Here is an 11,754-nt window from a genome sequence, read left to right on the forward strand (position 1 = left end):
ACTCTCCTGCACACACAGAGAGCACACACATGCACTCACCATACACAGAGACTGCAGACACACATACATTTCCCTATTTCTCATTACTTGTGCACAACCATACAATCCATGTCTCCTTCTCTGCTCAGGTATGTCTTTCCCTCTCTCACACACATCGTGCAACTTTAAAGTAGGCTAGTTTTGTGGCAGGATCCATGAAAACAAACGCATAAGCTGAGCACTATTTATATATTTGAAAAACTAATATTTTTTAAAAAAACATGAATGCATATAATGTTGTAAATCTTCTTTTGATTCTGTTGGTGAAATGATTTCCAGCCATTTAATGTGAGGGTGCAAGGGGAGTTACGTAACACAATATGAAGCTGTTTTCTCATGAGCTGCTTCCATAAGCATTTTAAAACATGTTCCATTTACCGTCTGCAAATTCATTTGTGTCTTGAAGGTGACATTAAATAGGCACATACATAGCCCATGAGATTAGAAATTACTTCAGAGCTATGTCTAGAACTTGCAGACAAAGAAACATCTACTATCACAGTGTTCAGAGCAGAAGATATAAATAAACCTGTAAAATCTCACCAGCGAAAGCCATCATAATTCTGAATTGTTTGCTCTCTGTTCTTAACGGAAGAAACTGTTGAACATTATGCAACTGGTATTGCAAAGCACATTTTGCTTAATCAATGTACAAACCATATATTAGCTTTATTTGCATAAGGATGACCCCCCCCCCCAGTGCACAGGAGAGTAAGGAGAAAATACACCAGGGCTTTCCTAGCAGAGAGCTATTGTGCGTTCTTCCTGATCCGTCATTTCGAGGATGAAGGAAAACATTCCTTCATTGCACTCTTGAGGCAGCTTCAGATAGTTAAGTGACTGGTTACAGAGGAAAATGCAAGGAATCTCTATGATGATGGTGATTTATTAAATTTGTATACCGCCCTATACCCAAAGGTGTCAGGGCAGTTCACAGGATAAAATCAGAATATGAAACCACAAAATGCATAATCTAAACAACAACAAAAAATAACCCAATAAAACACACACAAACACACACACACACATTTTAAAAGGGCATAGGATCTCAAACAAAGAAAGGTCTGGTTAAAAAGGAACATTTTTGCCTGGTGCCTGGTGAACCTCCCTGGGAAGACCATTCCACAGAAGGGGAGCCATTGAAGAAAAGGTCCGTTCTTGTGTTGCCACTCTCTGGATAAGATGCTTGTAGACCCCAGCCAGCAGGTGGTGGCAAGAGCTGATGGGAATTGTAGTCCAAAGCATGTGGACGATAGCAGGTTGACAAAGGCTAGGTTAATCTCTTGATCTTTGAAGCAAATCTGAGACTGAAGCAAGCTGATTTTTAAAATTAAGCTTTGTATAAAATGAAAGCCCAGAGAGCAATAACAGCATATAACAAAACAAAACAAAATCCCTATAACAGGTGCTCCTGTGGCTGCACCATTATTTCTGTGTATTAGAAATGTAAGTTTGGTTAATATATTCTTGTTTTAACTCAGTCCCAAAAGAAGTTGGTGGCAGACATTCAGTTGTCCCATCATCCTTACATGTGGTGAATGGGAGCAGTTTAGCCATGAACTGATTTCTCTTCATTAACCTTCTGATCAAACTACCAAATGATGTTAATTTTTCAGCTAGTACAATCTGCCAAGCCCTGCTGATCTCACCATTTACTAAGCAGCCAGATGCTGACTTTGGGTTCTTAAACTATTGCATGGTGCCAGTGGAGGCTCCACCCCCAAGTAAAATAGCAGCTTTGGGGTGTGTTTGCACACAATTTGGGGGGGAGCTGCAACAGGGCGAAAGAGTCAAACTTTCTCTCTCAACCCATTACAGTTATAACACAGTCTGGTCTCCTCTGCATATAGAAGCATGGCATACACAAAGTGAAACATGGACCGCTTATAAATGCCATCTCCAACTCCTTGAAAGATTCCAACAACAGTGTCTCCCAAAAAAAATTCCACATCACTTGGGAAGACAGGCAAACAAATGCCAGTGTACTGGAAGAAGCAAAGATCACCAGTGTCAAAGCAATGATTCTTCAACATCAACTTCGTTGGACTGGTTATGTTGCGCGGTTGCCTGCTTATTGTCTTCCAAAGCAACTATTTTATTCCGAACTTAAAAATGGAAAGCGTAATGCTGGTGGTCAACAAAAGAGGTTTAAAGACTCTCTCAAGGGAAATCTAAAAAAATGTAGTATAAACACCAACAACTGGGAATCACTGGCCTGCGAGTGCTGTAATTAGAGAACAGCCTTTACCAAAGGTGTCATGGGCTTTGAAGACGCTCAAACTGAGGACAAAAGGGAGAAATGTGCTAAGAGGAAGGCACGTTTGGCAAACCCTCACCATGATCAGATCGCGCCCGGAAACCAATGTCCCCACTGTGGAAGGATGTGTGGATCCAGAATTGGCCTCCACATTCACTTATAGACTCACTGTTAAAACCGTGTTCATGGAAGACAATCTTACGTGGCTACGAGTAGTCACCGAAGAAGAAGAAGAAGAAGAAGAAGAAGAAGAAGAAGAAGAAACATACAGTAGCATGGCACCCACAAAGTCCTCTTCTTGTTATTCACAGACACCACTGGATGTCAGTACACTTGGGCTCTTTTTGGAAATAATCCTCTTTACAATCTATTCAGCTTTCACATCTGTGCTTGCTCACATAAAGCCTTTGGATTTTAATAGTTTGCTGTTTTCTGGGGCTAGAGGAAGAAGGAGCCATGGCCTTCACTCAAAAATGGACTGTATGATAGACTTCCTTCAATATATCATGTCACCGCAGTTCTGTTGTAGGTCGCCCTTTGGCTCTTTGGTGGAAATGGTCACATCTAGGAAACTGACACAGTACTTTAAAGGAAAAAGAAAGAAGAATTGATTCTCCATGCATTGTTCCTGGAAGAATTCAGCACATGAGTGGTCAAAGAGAGAAGAGGGAGAAGACTAGGAAGAGGAGGTGTTGGAAGCTGAAGGGGTAACGGAGTTTAGTGAGCTGGGAGAGCCTGTGGCAGAAAGAAGTCCGGAATCAGAGGCAGAAGCTGAAGCAGGTGAGTGGAAGGAAGGAGGTTAAGAAGCAGAGAGGCTGGTGAAGAGTCACGGGTGTCTCCCACACCCCACTGTGACAAGCTCCCCTACTTGCCTGACTGACTCCCAGAACCAGAAGAGGCATGAAATGCGAGGAGCAAAGACAGGCATGCAGGTGCACTCTCCGACTGCTTGGAAAGAGAGGAGGAGACATAGATGGCTGTGGAGAGGCAGGGACCTTTAATCTTGGCAACTGATTTCATGGCGTAGGGCCTACAGGGCATGAGGTGCTGTGCTCCTTAAGGCCTGACACTCAGCCAAGTCTGTGGCGATCATTTTTCGCTAATAAAGAGTCAGCGCTAGTTTTGAACTGGGTGGTTTACTGGCAAGCTTGCTCTGTGACATCCTATCTAATTCACACTTTCTCCAAAAAGAAAGCAAATAAAATGCATCATATTGAGGGGAAATGCTTAGAAAAAAATCTGTAGATATAGGGAAATTGTTTAGCGGGAGAAATGTACATGAAAATGTGTGGTTTCTTTTTAAAAAATAAAATAAACAGATGCAAAAACGTGGCAAACAGCACTGAAGAATGAACAAATGGGGAAAAAAAAAAACTGAGGCAAACTGAAATTAGTTCGGCCATCCCTACTCCTAAATGTGTATAAGATTTCAGGTTGAAGGAGCTAATTATATGTGGTTACATGGGATTATGTTTATCTGCATGTCCTAAAAATATATAATTTAGAATAATATAATTATATTTTACAGGTTCTGTAAGTGGCTTTATAAATCTGATAAGCTCTCTAAATCGATGTAAGTTCTTCCTTTAATTTAATTAGCAGAATCTCTGAGGGCTCATTGGTGTTTTGAGCATTTTTGGCTTTGTTAAATTATCTACGTGGTTCACATCAGAGCAGAGAAATAAATAAACACCACCTAAAATGATTCTGTAGAGAACAAACACCCATCTATTTTCTTTTAAATAATGTGTGAAAATAGCACAAGTTTGTGTGAAATAAATACTCACAGATGGATTTTTCCAAGGGTTTTTTATTTAATTAAAAAAAATCTGCTATTAATTTAAAAATAATATGTGAAACATGAATCAGAATTAATTAGATGTAACAAAAATAATAAATGGCATTACATTCGAAGGGATATGAGCACAGAAAACTTTTGGAAAGCTAGGATTCATTGTTAAAATGCAGCTCATTTTACTTCTCATGGGTTCATGGCCTATTTAGAATCCTTCTCTTAGAACAATTGGTTTTCTTTCAGAACTGTTTTGCATTTTCGAGACGAATGGTGGAACCAATCTTCACCAACCTCCCCCCCCCCATGTTGTTATTTCCAGGTCAACCTTTCTCAACTTGGTGCCCTCTAGATTTTGGGTGGTGCAGGTGATCTCCCCCACAGGGTGCCCAGCCAAGAAGATACAAAATTGAGAAGATCCATAATTGAGAAGATCCATATTGCGGGCGCCAAGTTTTTGTCTTGCATGGCTCCATATTATGAAAGATTACTAAAGTCCACCCCTGACAGATGCTGTGGACTACAACGCCCATGAGCCACTGCCAGCATGGGCATACGATAGTGAGGCTATTGAGAGCATAGCTTCACTGGCTGGAGTTGATGGGAGTTGTAGGCAGAGACACATTGAAAGCACCAGGATGAGGAAAGCTGATCTATGTTGGTTGCAGACCTGCTTTAGTTGAGAGAAAAGGAGAAGGAATACTATTCTTGGCATCTAGAAAACAGCTGAAAGGTAAGGACCATCACTGTCCCATTCTGCAACTGTCCATAGTCACTTCGGGCCAAACAATTTGCCAACCAAACATTTAGAGCTTGCAAGCCCACAAGTTATCTATCAGCCCAAACAGTGGCAGATTTGTTGAGTTTTGATCATTTTTGGTATGGTTTTCAACCAGGAGGAGGCCAACAAACAAGAAGACTCCTCTCCTGCTCGGTCTCATGTAAACAGATGCCCCAATTAAAACAATTTCAGGATCTGCATTCAGCTGCTAGAAACCGATGGAAGATGCTCTGGTTGCCGATGGCGGCAGTTGGAGCTACATAATTAAAACCAGCGGCTGCTTTAGTGGAATTTCAAACAGGTGCCGAAACATCTCGCTGAGTGATATGACTGTGACAGCCCAATTCACTTCTAGCCGAGGGAATTTTATTTGGAGTGGCAACCCAACAATGGTCTGATATGAAATGTCATCTTCAAATTTAGCACATCTGATTCCTCAAAGAAAAATCTCTTGCCCATGCAGTCAGAAAGCTCACCTTGTTTGTATTCACCGGATCATTCCATATGCCAAATAAAACAGCCCACATCTCTCTTTTAAGCAGGAAGGGGAAAATATTGGTCAGAGTGGCACTGTCAAATCAGGGGAAATCATTTACGAGCTTCTTTCACTCCCAATCTGGGCACAAAAGCCGGCTGTCACTATACAAACTGTCAAAGGTTTCCTCTGATATTTCAAAAGAACAGGCATGTGGCCTTCCTTACAATTGCTCCTACCTACTCTTTGGCTGAGGGACGCGGGTGGCGCTGTGGGTTAAACCACAGAGCCTAGGACTTGCCGATCAGAAGGTCGGCAGTTCGAATCCCCGCGACGGGGTGAGCTCCCATTGCTCGGTCCTTGCTCCTGCCAACTTAGCAGTTTGAAAGCATGTCAAAGTGTAAGTAGATAAATAGGTACCGCTCCGGCAGGAAGGTAAACGGCATTTCTGTGTGCTGCTCTGGGTCACCAGAAGCGGCTTAGTCATGCTGGCCACATGACCCGGAAGCTATACGCCGGCTCCCTCGGCCAATAAAGTGAGATGAGCACCGCAACCCCAGAGTCGGTCACGACTGGACCTAATGGTCAGGGGTCTCTTTACCTTTACTCTATGGCTAGCAAACAGCGGTGGAGGAAGCTGCTCGGGCACCTGGGGCGGCACACCCAGGGGCGGTGCAAGCCACCCATAGGGCTGGGGGTGTCAGGAGTGCGTGCAGAAGCCAGGCCCTGTGACCAGTAGGGCTTCGCAGGACAGGGGCTTTCCTACGTTTGTTCTCAAGAGACAAGGCGCGGCCACACAGGTGAGGCCGATTGGTAACTCACAGCACCTGGCTGCAAGAGCCGGGAAGGGATATAAGGTCAGCATTTCCCTTTGGCTCTTTGCCACAGCAACATGCTTCCTGCCTTGCTACGTTTGGCTTCTTGATCCTCGAACCCTTGGCTTCTTTACTTCCGGATCTCGGACCCTTGGCTTCCTGGCTTCCAGACTCCTGTTCCTGCTCCTACTCCACTGTCTTGCCCCCAGTCCCGATGTCCTCCGCCAGGACTTTGACTGCCCGTAAACCGGACCATGACAGGGGGAGAGGCAGCGGGCGGACCGCTTGGGCAGTGTGGCGCCTGCACACGCCCAAGCCTCCACATCTATTCCAGGAGAGACACATGGCTTAGGCATGCTGCAGGCCCCGCAATGAGCGCCACCCATCATTTTGTTACCCCCCTCAGTGGTGACACCCGTGGTGGGCCACACCCACCTCACCCCCCCCTTCCTCCGCCCTTGCTAGCAAACTAGCATTTTTAAAAAATAAACAAACTGACCTTTTCTAGGTTGAGCAAGAAGTGGTAGTGAGCATTTCTTAGAGCTGCTATCTAACTAGGGCGGGGGGACCTTAGTCAATGAACCGTATGAGTTTTAGCTGCTTAATGATTTGATTGAATTTGCACACATTTGCCTCTGGAGAGATGTGTGTTGTTGTTTTAGATGGCAGACCAGGTTTGTTTCACCATGCAAGATTTTTTTTAAAAAGGCATTCCTTCTTCCCCCTCTTTTCAGGTGGTGCATGCTCTCTGCTGGTTTTGTAAGGTACTTGCAAAAAAGTAATTAAGGGTGCAACTCTGTGGTCCCTCAGGAGCCATGACATGTTGTGGATCTCTGTGGCCATGGTAGTAGAGGGAGAATCCTCTTTGCCCAGGTAGCATGAAAAGGACTTGCAGCTATTGCCACTCTGCTGTTACTGCACCAACAGCAAGGATGTGTGAGTGTGCTCTGAGGGAGGGGTTAGTGTGGCTTATTTAATTTCCCTGCCACATTCCCCAAACAGCTGGGGAGCTGGCATAACGATATCCCCTTCCATTGGAAGCATTGGAAGGGATTTAAAAAAAACAAAAAACTGTGATGGAAGGAGAAGAGAGGAAAGATGCATGAATCTGGCAGGTCTTCAACTGCTGATTTTCCCTTGCTTGACCCAACAAGATTTCTCTGCCCCAATCTGCTCCCTGACCAACTAGGGAACCAGATTTAGGACTGACTGGCCTTTCAAACAGAGCAGGGATGAGGAACATGTGGCTCTCCAGATGTTTCATGTGGGCCAGGGATAATGAGAGCTGGAGTCCGAAAGAATCTGGAGGACCACAGGCCACTTCTAAATAATGTCTTCAAATAGAAATAGGACATCTGGACATCCTCTGTCCAGACCTGCATTATGGGCACATTGAAACTATGCACGAAATGGTTGTGCAACCCACAATCACAGTTCAAACCACAGCAGTCATTTCCTATCTCAACAGAGCTTCTTGACACCATAATAGAGGAGATACTTCAAGGACAACCACACCCTTCTTCACCTTCCCCCTTCCTGTTGTCAAACACCTCCTAGGTCAGGCTGTTGGATTCTTGAAATTCAAAGTTCACGGATTCCTGATTACATCACACTACAAACATAAACCAGCTTTAATATGGAATCGGGGAGAAAGAAACTGCACGGAGCAAGTTTCTGGCTTTTCTTCAGGGAGAAGCCTGGCTTTATTACCTGCATGAACTGAAGTTTTCTAATTCTAGGTCATCTTATTTCTACAGAGAAGAGCTCCTGTTTCACCTGTTTGTGGTGACAACAGGTGCAGCCATTATCAGATAAGGATAAAGGGCGAAGGGGACTTGAAAGCATTTTCATTTTTAATAAGCAGTGTTATTTCAGAATACATTATTGTTTTTCCCAACTGACTATTTTCTTTCAAAATTACAGAACTTAGGTTTTTTTTAAAAAATGCACTTAGCCTCTCTCTCTTTCTCTCTCTCTCTCTCTCTCTCTCACACACACACACACACACACACACAAGCAAGCTCTGGGCTGGCTCAATCAGGTAGCTAAGTAAGCCATTTTCCAGGGCCTCCAAACCAGCAGAGGGCACATTGCCCTAAACAGTTGTTAATATTTCCATTTTGCAGAAAATATCTAAGAAGATGTATTCTGGTTAACAGCCAAACGTGCCAAAGAAGGCAAGTCAATACAGCTTAATAAAATTATGCTGCCATGCCCTCTGTGTTCCAGGTTTAGGGGTCCCATGGAAGGTGCCAGACCCAAGCCCCTCACCCCACAAATCCTGAGAAAGTATTGATTAGCTTTCTTCCAGAAAACGTATCCTCCTGCGAGCACACACTGTGCTTGAGGTCTCCACAGAGGAGAAGCGTCCTTCTTCAGAGGCAGAAAGAAGAAGCGATACACCCCTTTCCTTATGGCATTTTGTCCCCATCTAGTTATTTCTTAGGGGCCTTGGAGCTCTGGCAGGCATCCAGAACCCCTCTTGCCCACACTGAAAGGGACTGTCCCTTTCATTTCAGAACTGCAAGGATGGAGAACCTCCTGGGAATCACACGTTCAGTTCTTCCAGTTCCGATGCATTTTTCCATTGAAAATATGGGGTCCAAGGCAATATATACATATAGTGGTACCTTGGGTTACAGACGCTTCAGGTTACAGATTCCGCTATCCCAGAAATAGTACCTCGAGTTAAGAACTTTGCTTCAGGATGAGAACAGAATTCGCATGGTGGTGGCGGGAGGCCCCATTAGCTAAAGTGGTACCTCAGGTTAAGAACAGTTTCAGGTTAAGAACAGACCTCTAGAATGAATTAAGTTCTTAACCCGAGGTACCACTGTATATCTACCCAACCTGATACCTTACCAGTGCATATAGTGACTGAATAGTAGTGCCAGATTAAAATCAACACACACACACACACAAACATCATAATGGAGGTGGGGGCGGGGCAGCCATCTGGCCAAAACAGATACTAAATTATCAGGGCTCAAGAATCAAACGTGCCATAATAGAAATGTCTTAGAACAAGGCCATCAGCACAAGGTGGGGGGGGGGATAAACAGATTCCCCCTCAGCATAGCCTTAGAGACTGCATGCCATTGCAGAGCCCCTCTCCTGCATACCTACCAACCAAACCTTTGTCATGAAACAGTGCTAAAGAGCTGAATGGTCAAGGTAGGCAGAAGCCCAGAGGAAGGGATTTAAGACCTTCAAATATCCTGGCCTTAAAACAGTTGAGGCTAGGGGTAAGGAACCTATGGTCCTCTACATCAGGGGTCAGCAACCTTTTTCAGCAGGGGGCCGGTCCACTGTCCCTCAGACCTTGTGGGGGGCCGGACTATTTTTTTTGGGGGGGGGGAATGAACTAATACCTATGCCCCACAGAAAACCCTGAGATGAATTTTAAATAAAAGGACACATTCTACTCATGTAAAAACATGCTGGATTCCTGGACCATCCGTGGGCCAGATTGAGAAGGCGAATGGGCTGCATCCGGCCCCCATTGCCTTAGGTTGCCTACCCCTGCTCTACATGATGCTAGTTCCCAACTCCTACCACCTGTGACCATTGGGCATGCCAGCTGAGGTTGCTGCGGGGTTGGAATCCAGCAACATCTAGAGGACCACAATTTCTCACCTCTTAGTTTTAGGCCTTTTTTAAAGGTAAGGAGCAGCATTCTAAAATGGACTGTACTGAGGCTAATCAGAAAGTCTCACCTGTGTGTCGACCAGAGCAGCATTGGTACATGACCCAAGGACAAAAATCCTTTGCAAAGCACGCTGGAGAAGCAGATGAGTTGTATCCACGAAACAGCGCTGCATCTTGCCATGATGCCGGCAGGGTTTGTGTGTGGTTTGCTGCTTGAACAGGAAACTATAGCCAGTCAGAGAAGGTAGGGAAGGAAGGGAGATTTTGACACGGCTGGGTACTGAAGCTTCTGGCTTCCAGCAGGACTGTTTTGAGCCAACAAAGGTGGAATTGTTGTATGATAACAAGAGAAAGCAAACCGGGTCTAACGTGGGTGTGAACTTTCAGATCACTTTGACGTCAAGGGAAAGTGTTATTCTATCCGGCTTCACATACATTTTTTGGAGGCAGCAGTTAGTAGTTTGCTTTGAGTTAGTAGGCTCATGCTTACCTTGTCTGAATTTCCCACAGCTATAACTTAAGCAAGGACGTGGGTGGCACTGTGGGTTAAACCACAGAGCCTAGGACTTGCCGATCAGAAGGTCGGCGGTTCGAATCCCCGCGACGGGTGAGCTCCTGTTGCTCAGTCCCTGATCCTGCCAACCTAGTTCGAAAGCATGTCAAAGTGCAAGTAGATAAATAGGTACCGCTCCGGCGGGAAGGTAAACGGCGTTTCCATGCGCTGCTCTGGTTTTCCAGAAGCGGCTTAGTCATGCTGGCCACATGACCCGGAAGCTGTACGCCGGCTCCCTTGGCCAATAAAGCAAGATGAGCGCCGCAACCCCAGAGTCAGTCACGACTGGACTTAATGGTCAGGGGTCCCTTTACCTTTACCTTATAACTTAAGCAGAGTTTGCTGGGAGCCATTGGCAAGGCTGGATTAACTACTGAGAAAAATAAGCACGTGCTTAGGGCCATCAAGGGAAAGAGGGACACCACGGAAATTCTCCATTGTTGGATTTTTAACATTCACAGTCACAAATCGCTCAGCTGAGCAATCGTTTTCTTACTTGAAGTACAACCCCCCCCCCAACATTTCTCAGAAAATAGGGGTGCCCTATTCCATACCCTCCAACATTTCTCTGATGAAAACAGGGACGTCCTTTTTGGTTCCAGAAATTAAACTCAACTCATTTCTAGTTTATTCTTGTATTTTTGTTCTCCTTCACACATCCTCCAAAAGCTCATGTCACACATTTTGGATGTTGGCAAGTTGAAACTATGGCATATATTTGTACACCACACCCTTCCTTGTGGGTGGCGATGAAAAGAGAATAATGCAAGCTTTTATCAGCTGAAGACATAGAACTGATTTAAGTAACCTATTGTTTGTGAAGGAGGGTGAAGCCAGTTCTTATCTCATGTCTGTATGGGTACCAGAACATCCATAAAGGCAACCTTTATGGATAACCTTAATTATCGATAACCTTAATGGTAACCTTAATTTTGTCTGCTACTGTTTGGGTCACTATCCGAGAGTCCTATCTAATAAAGCTCTTCCTATGTCCCACAATAGCCTGTGTACAATAATACAGTTCAACAGCAGCAGTTTTCCAAAATTCTGTGCCTCAGGATAATCCCCCTTTCCCTTGTAGTTTGTAGTTACAGGACAAAGACAACATACCAAATTCATTTCATATATTCGCATTTTTTGCCCAAGTGCCTTTTATTTGCTCTCCTAAATCCTGTTTTTTCTCTTTAAATTTGTCGTGCAAAACCACTCATTGGTGCAGTGGTGACTAAAAACCGTCCCCTAAGAGTCCATTGCTGGACCAGATCCCTAGACAGCTAGACAGTTCTGGTCCTCTTTAGGGGTTCTGCCTGAACAGGAGGACTAAAAGTGGAGAAGGGGAAAGGGAAGCAACTGTTGATCTTCACCCTTTAGAAAACCCAACATGTGTGCTTACA

The 11,754-nt window shown here is 44.6% G+C and overlaps 1 protein-coding gene across 1 annotated transcript in view; it reads right to left on the minus strand.

The window, feature by feature from the left end:
• Nucleotides 1-10,277, minus strand: part of LOC307225922 (V-type proton ATPase subunit S1-like) — a gene marked incomplete at its 3' end in the record, with an annotated part of 46,970 nt that extends 36,693 nt beyond the window's left edge. Inside the window, exon 1 of the mRNA XM_079994325.1 lies at nt 9,876-10,277. Within this exon, the coding sequence (XP_079850451.1) occupies nt 9,876-9,988 (113 nt within the window). The 5' untranslated portion in view covers nt 9,989-10,277. The remainder of the gene's footprint in view (nt 1-9,875) is intronic.
• Between the last annotated feature and the right edge of the window lie 1,477 nt (nt 10,278-11,754).

This window comes from Podarcis cretensis, assembly GCF_951804945.1.
Source record: "Podarcis cretensis genome assembly, chromosome: 10".
Classification (NCBI taxonomy): domain Eukaryota; kingdom Metazoa; phylum Chordata; class Lepidosauria; order Squamata; family Lacertidae; genus Podarcis; species Podarcis cretensis.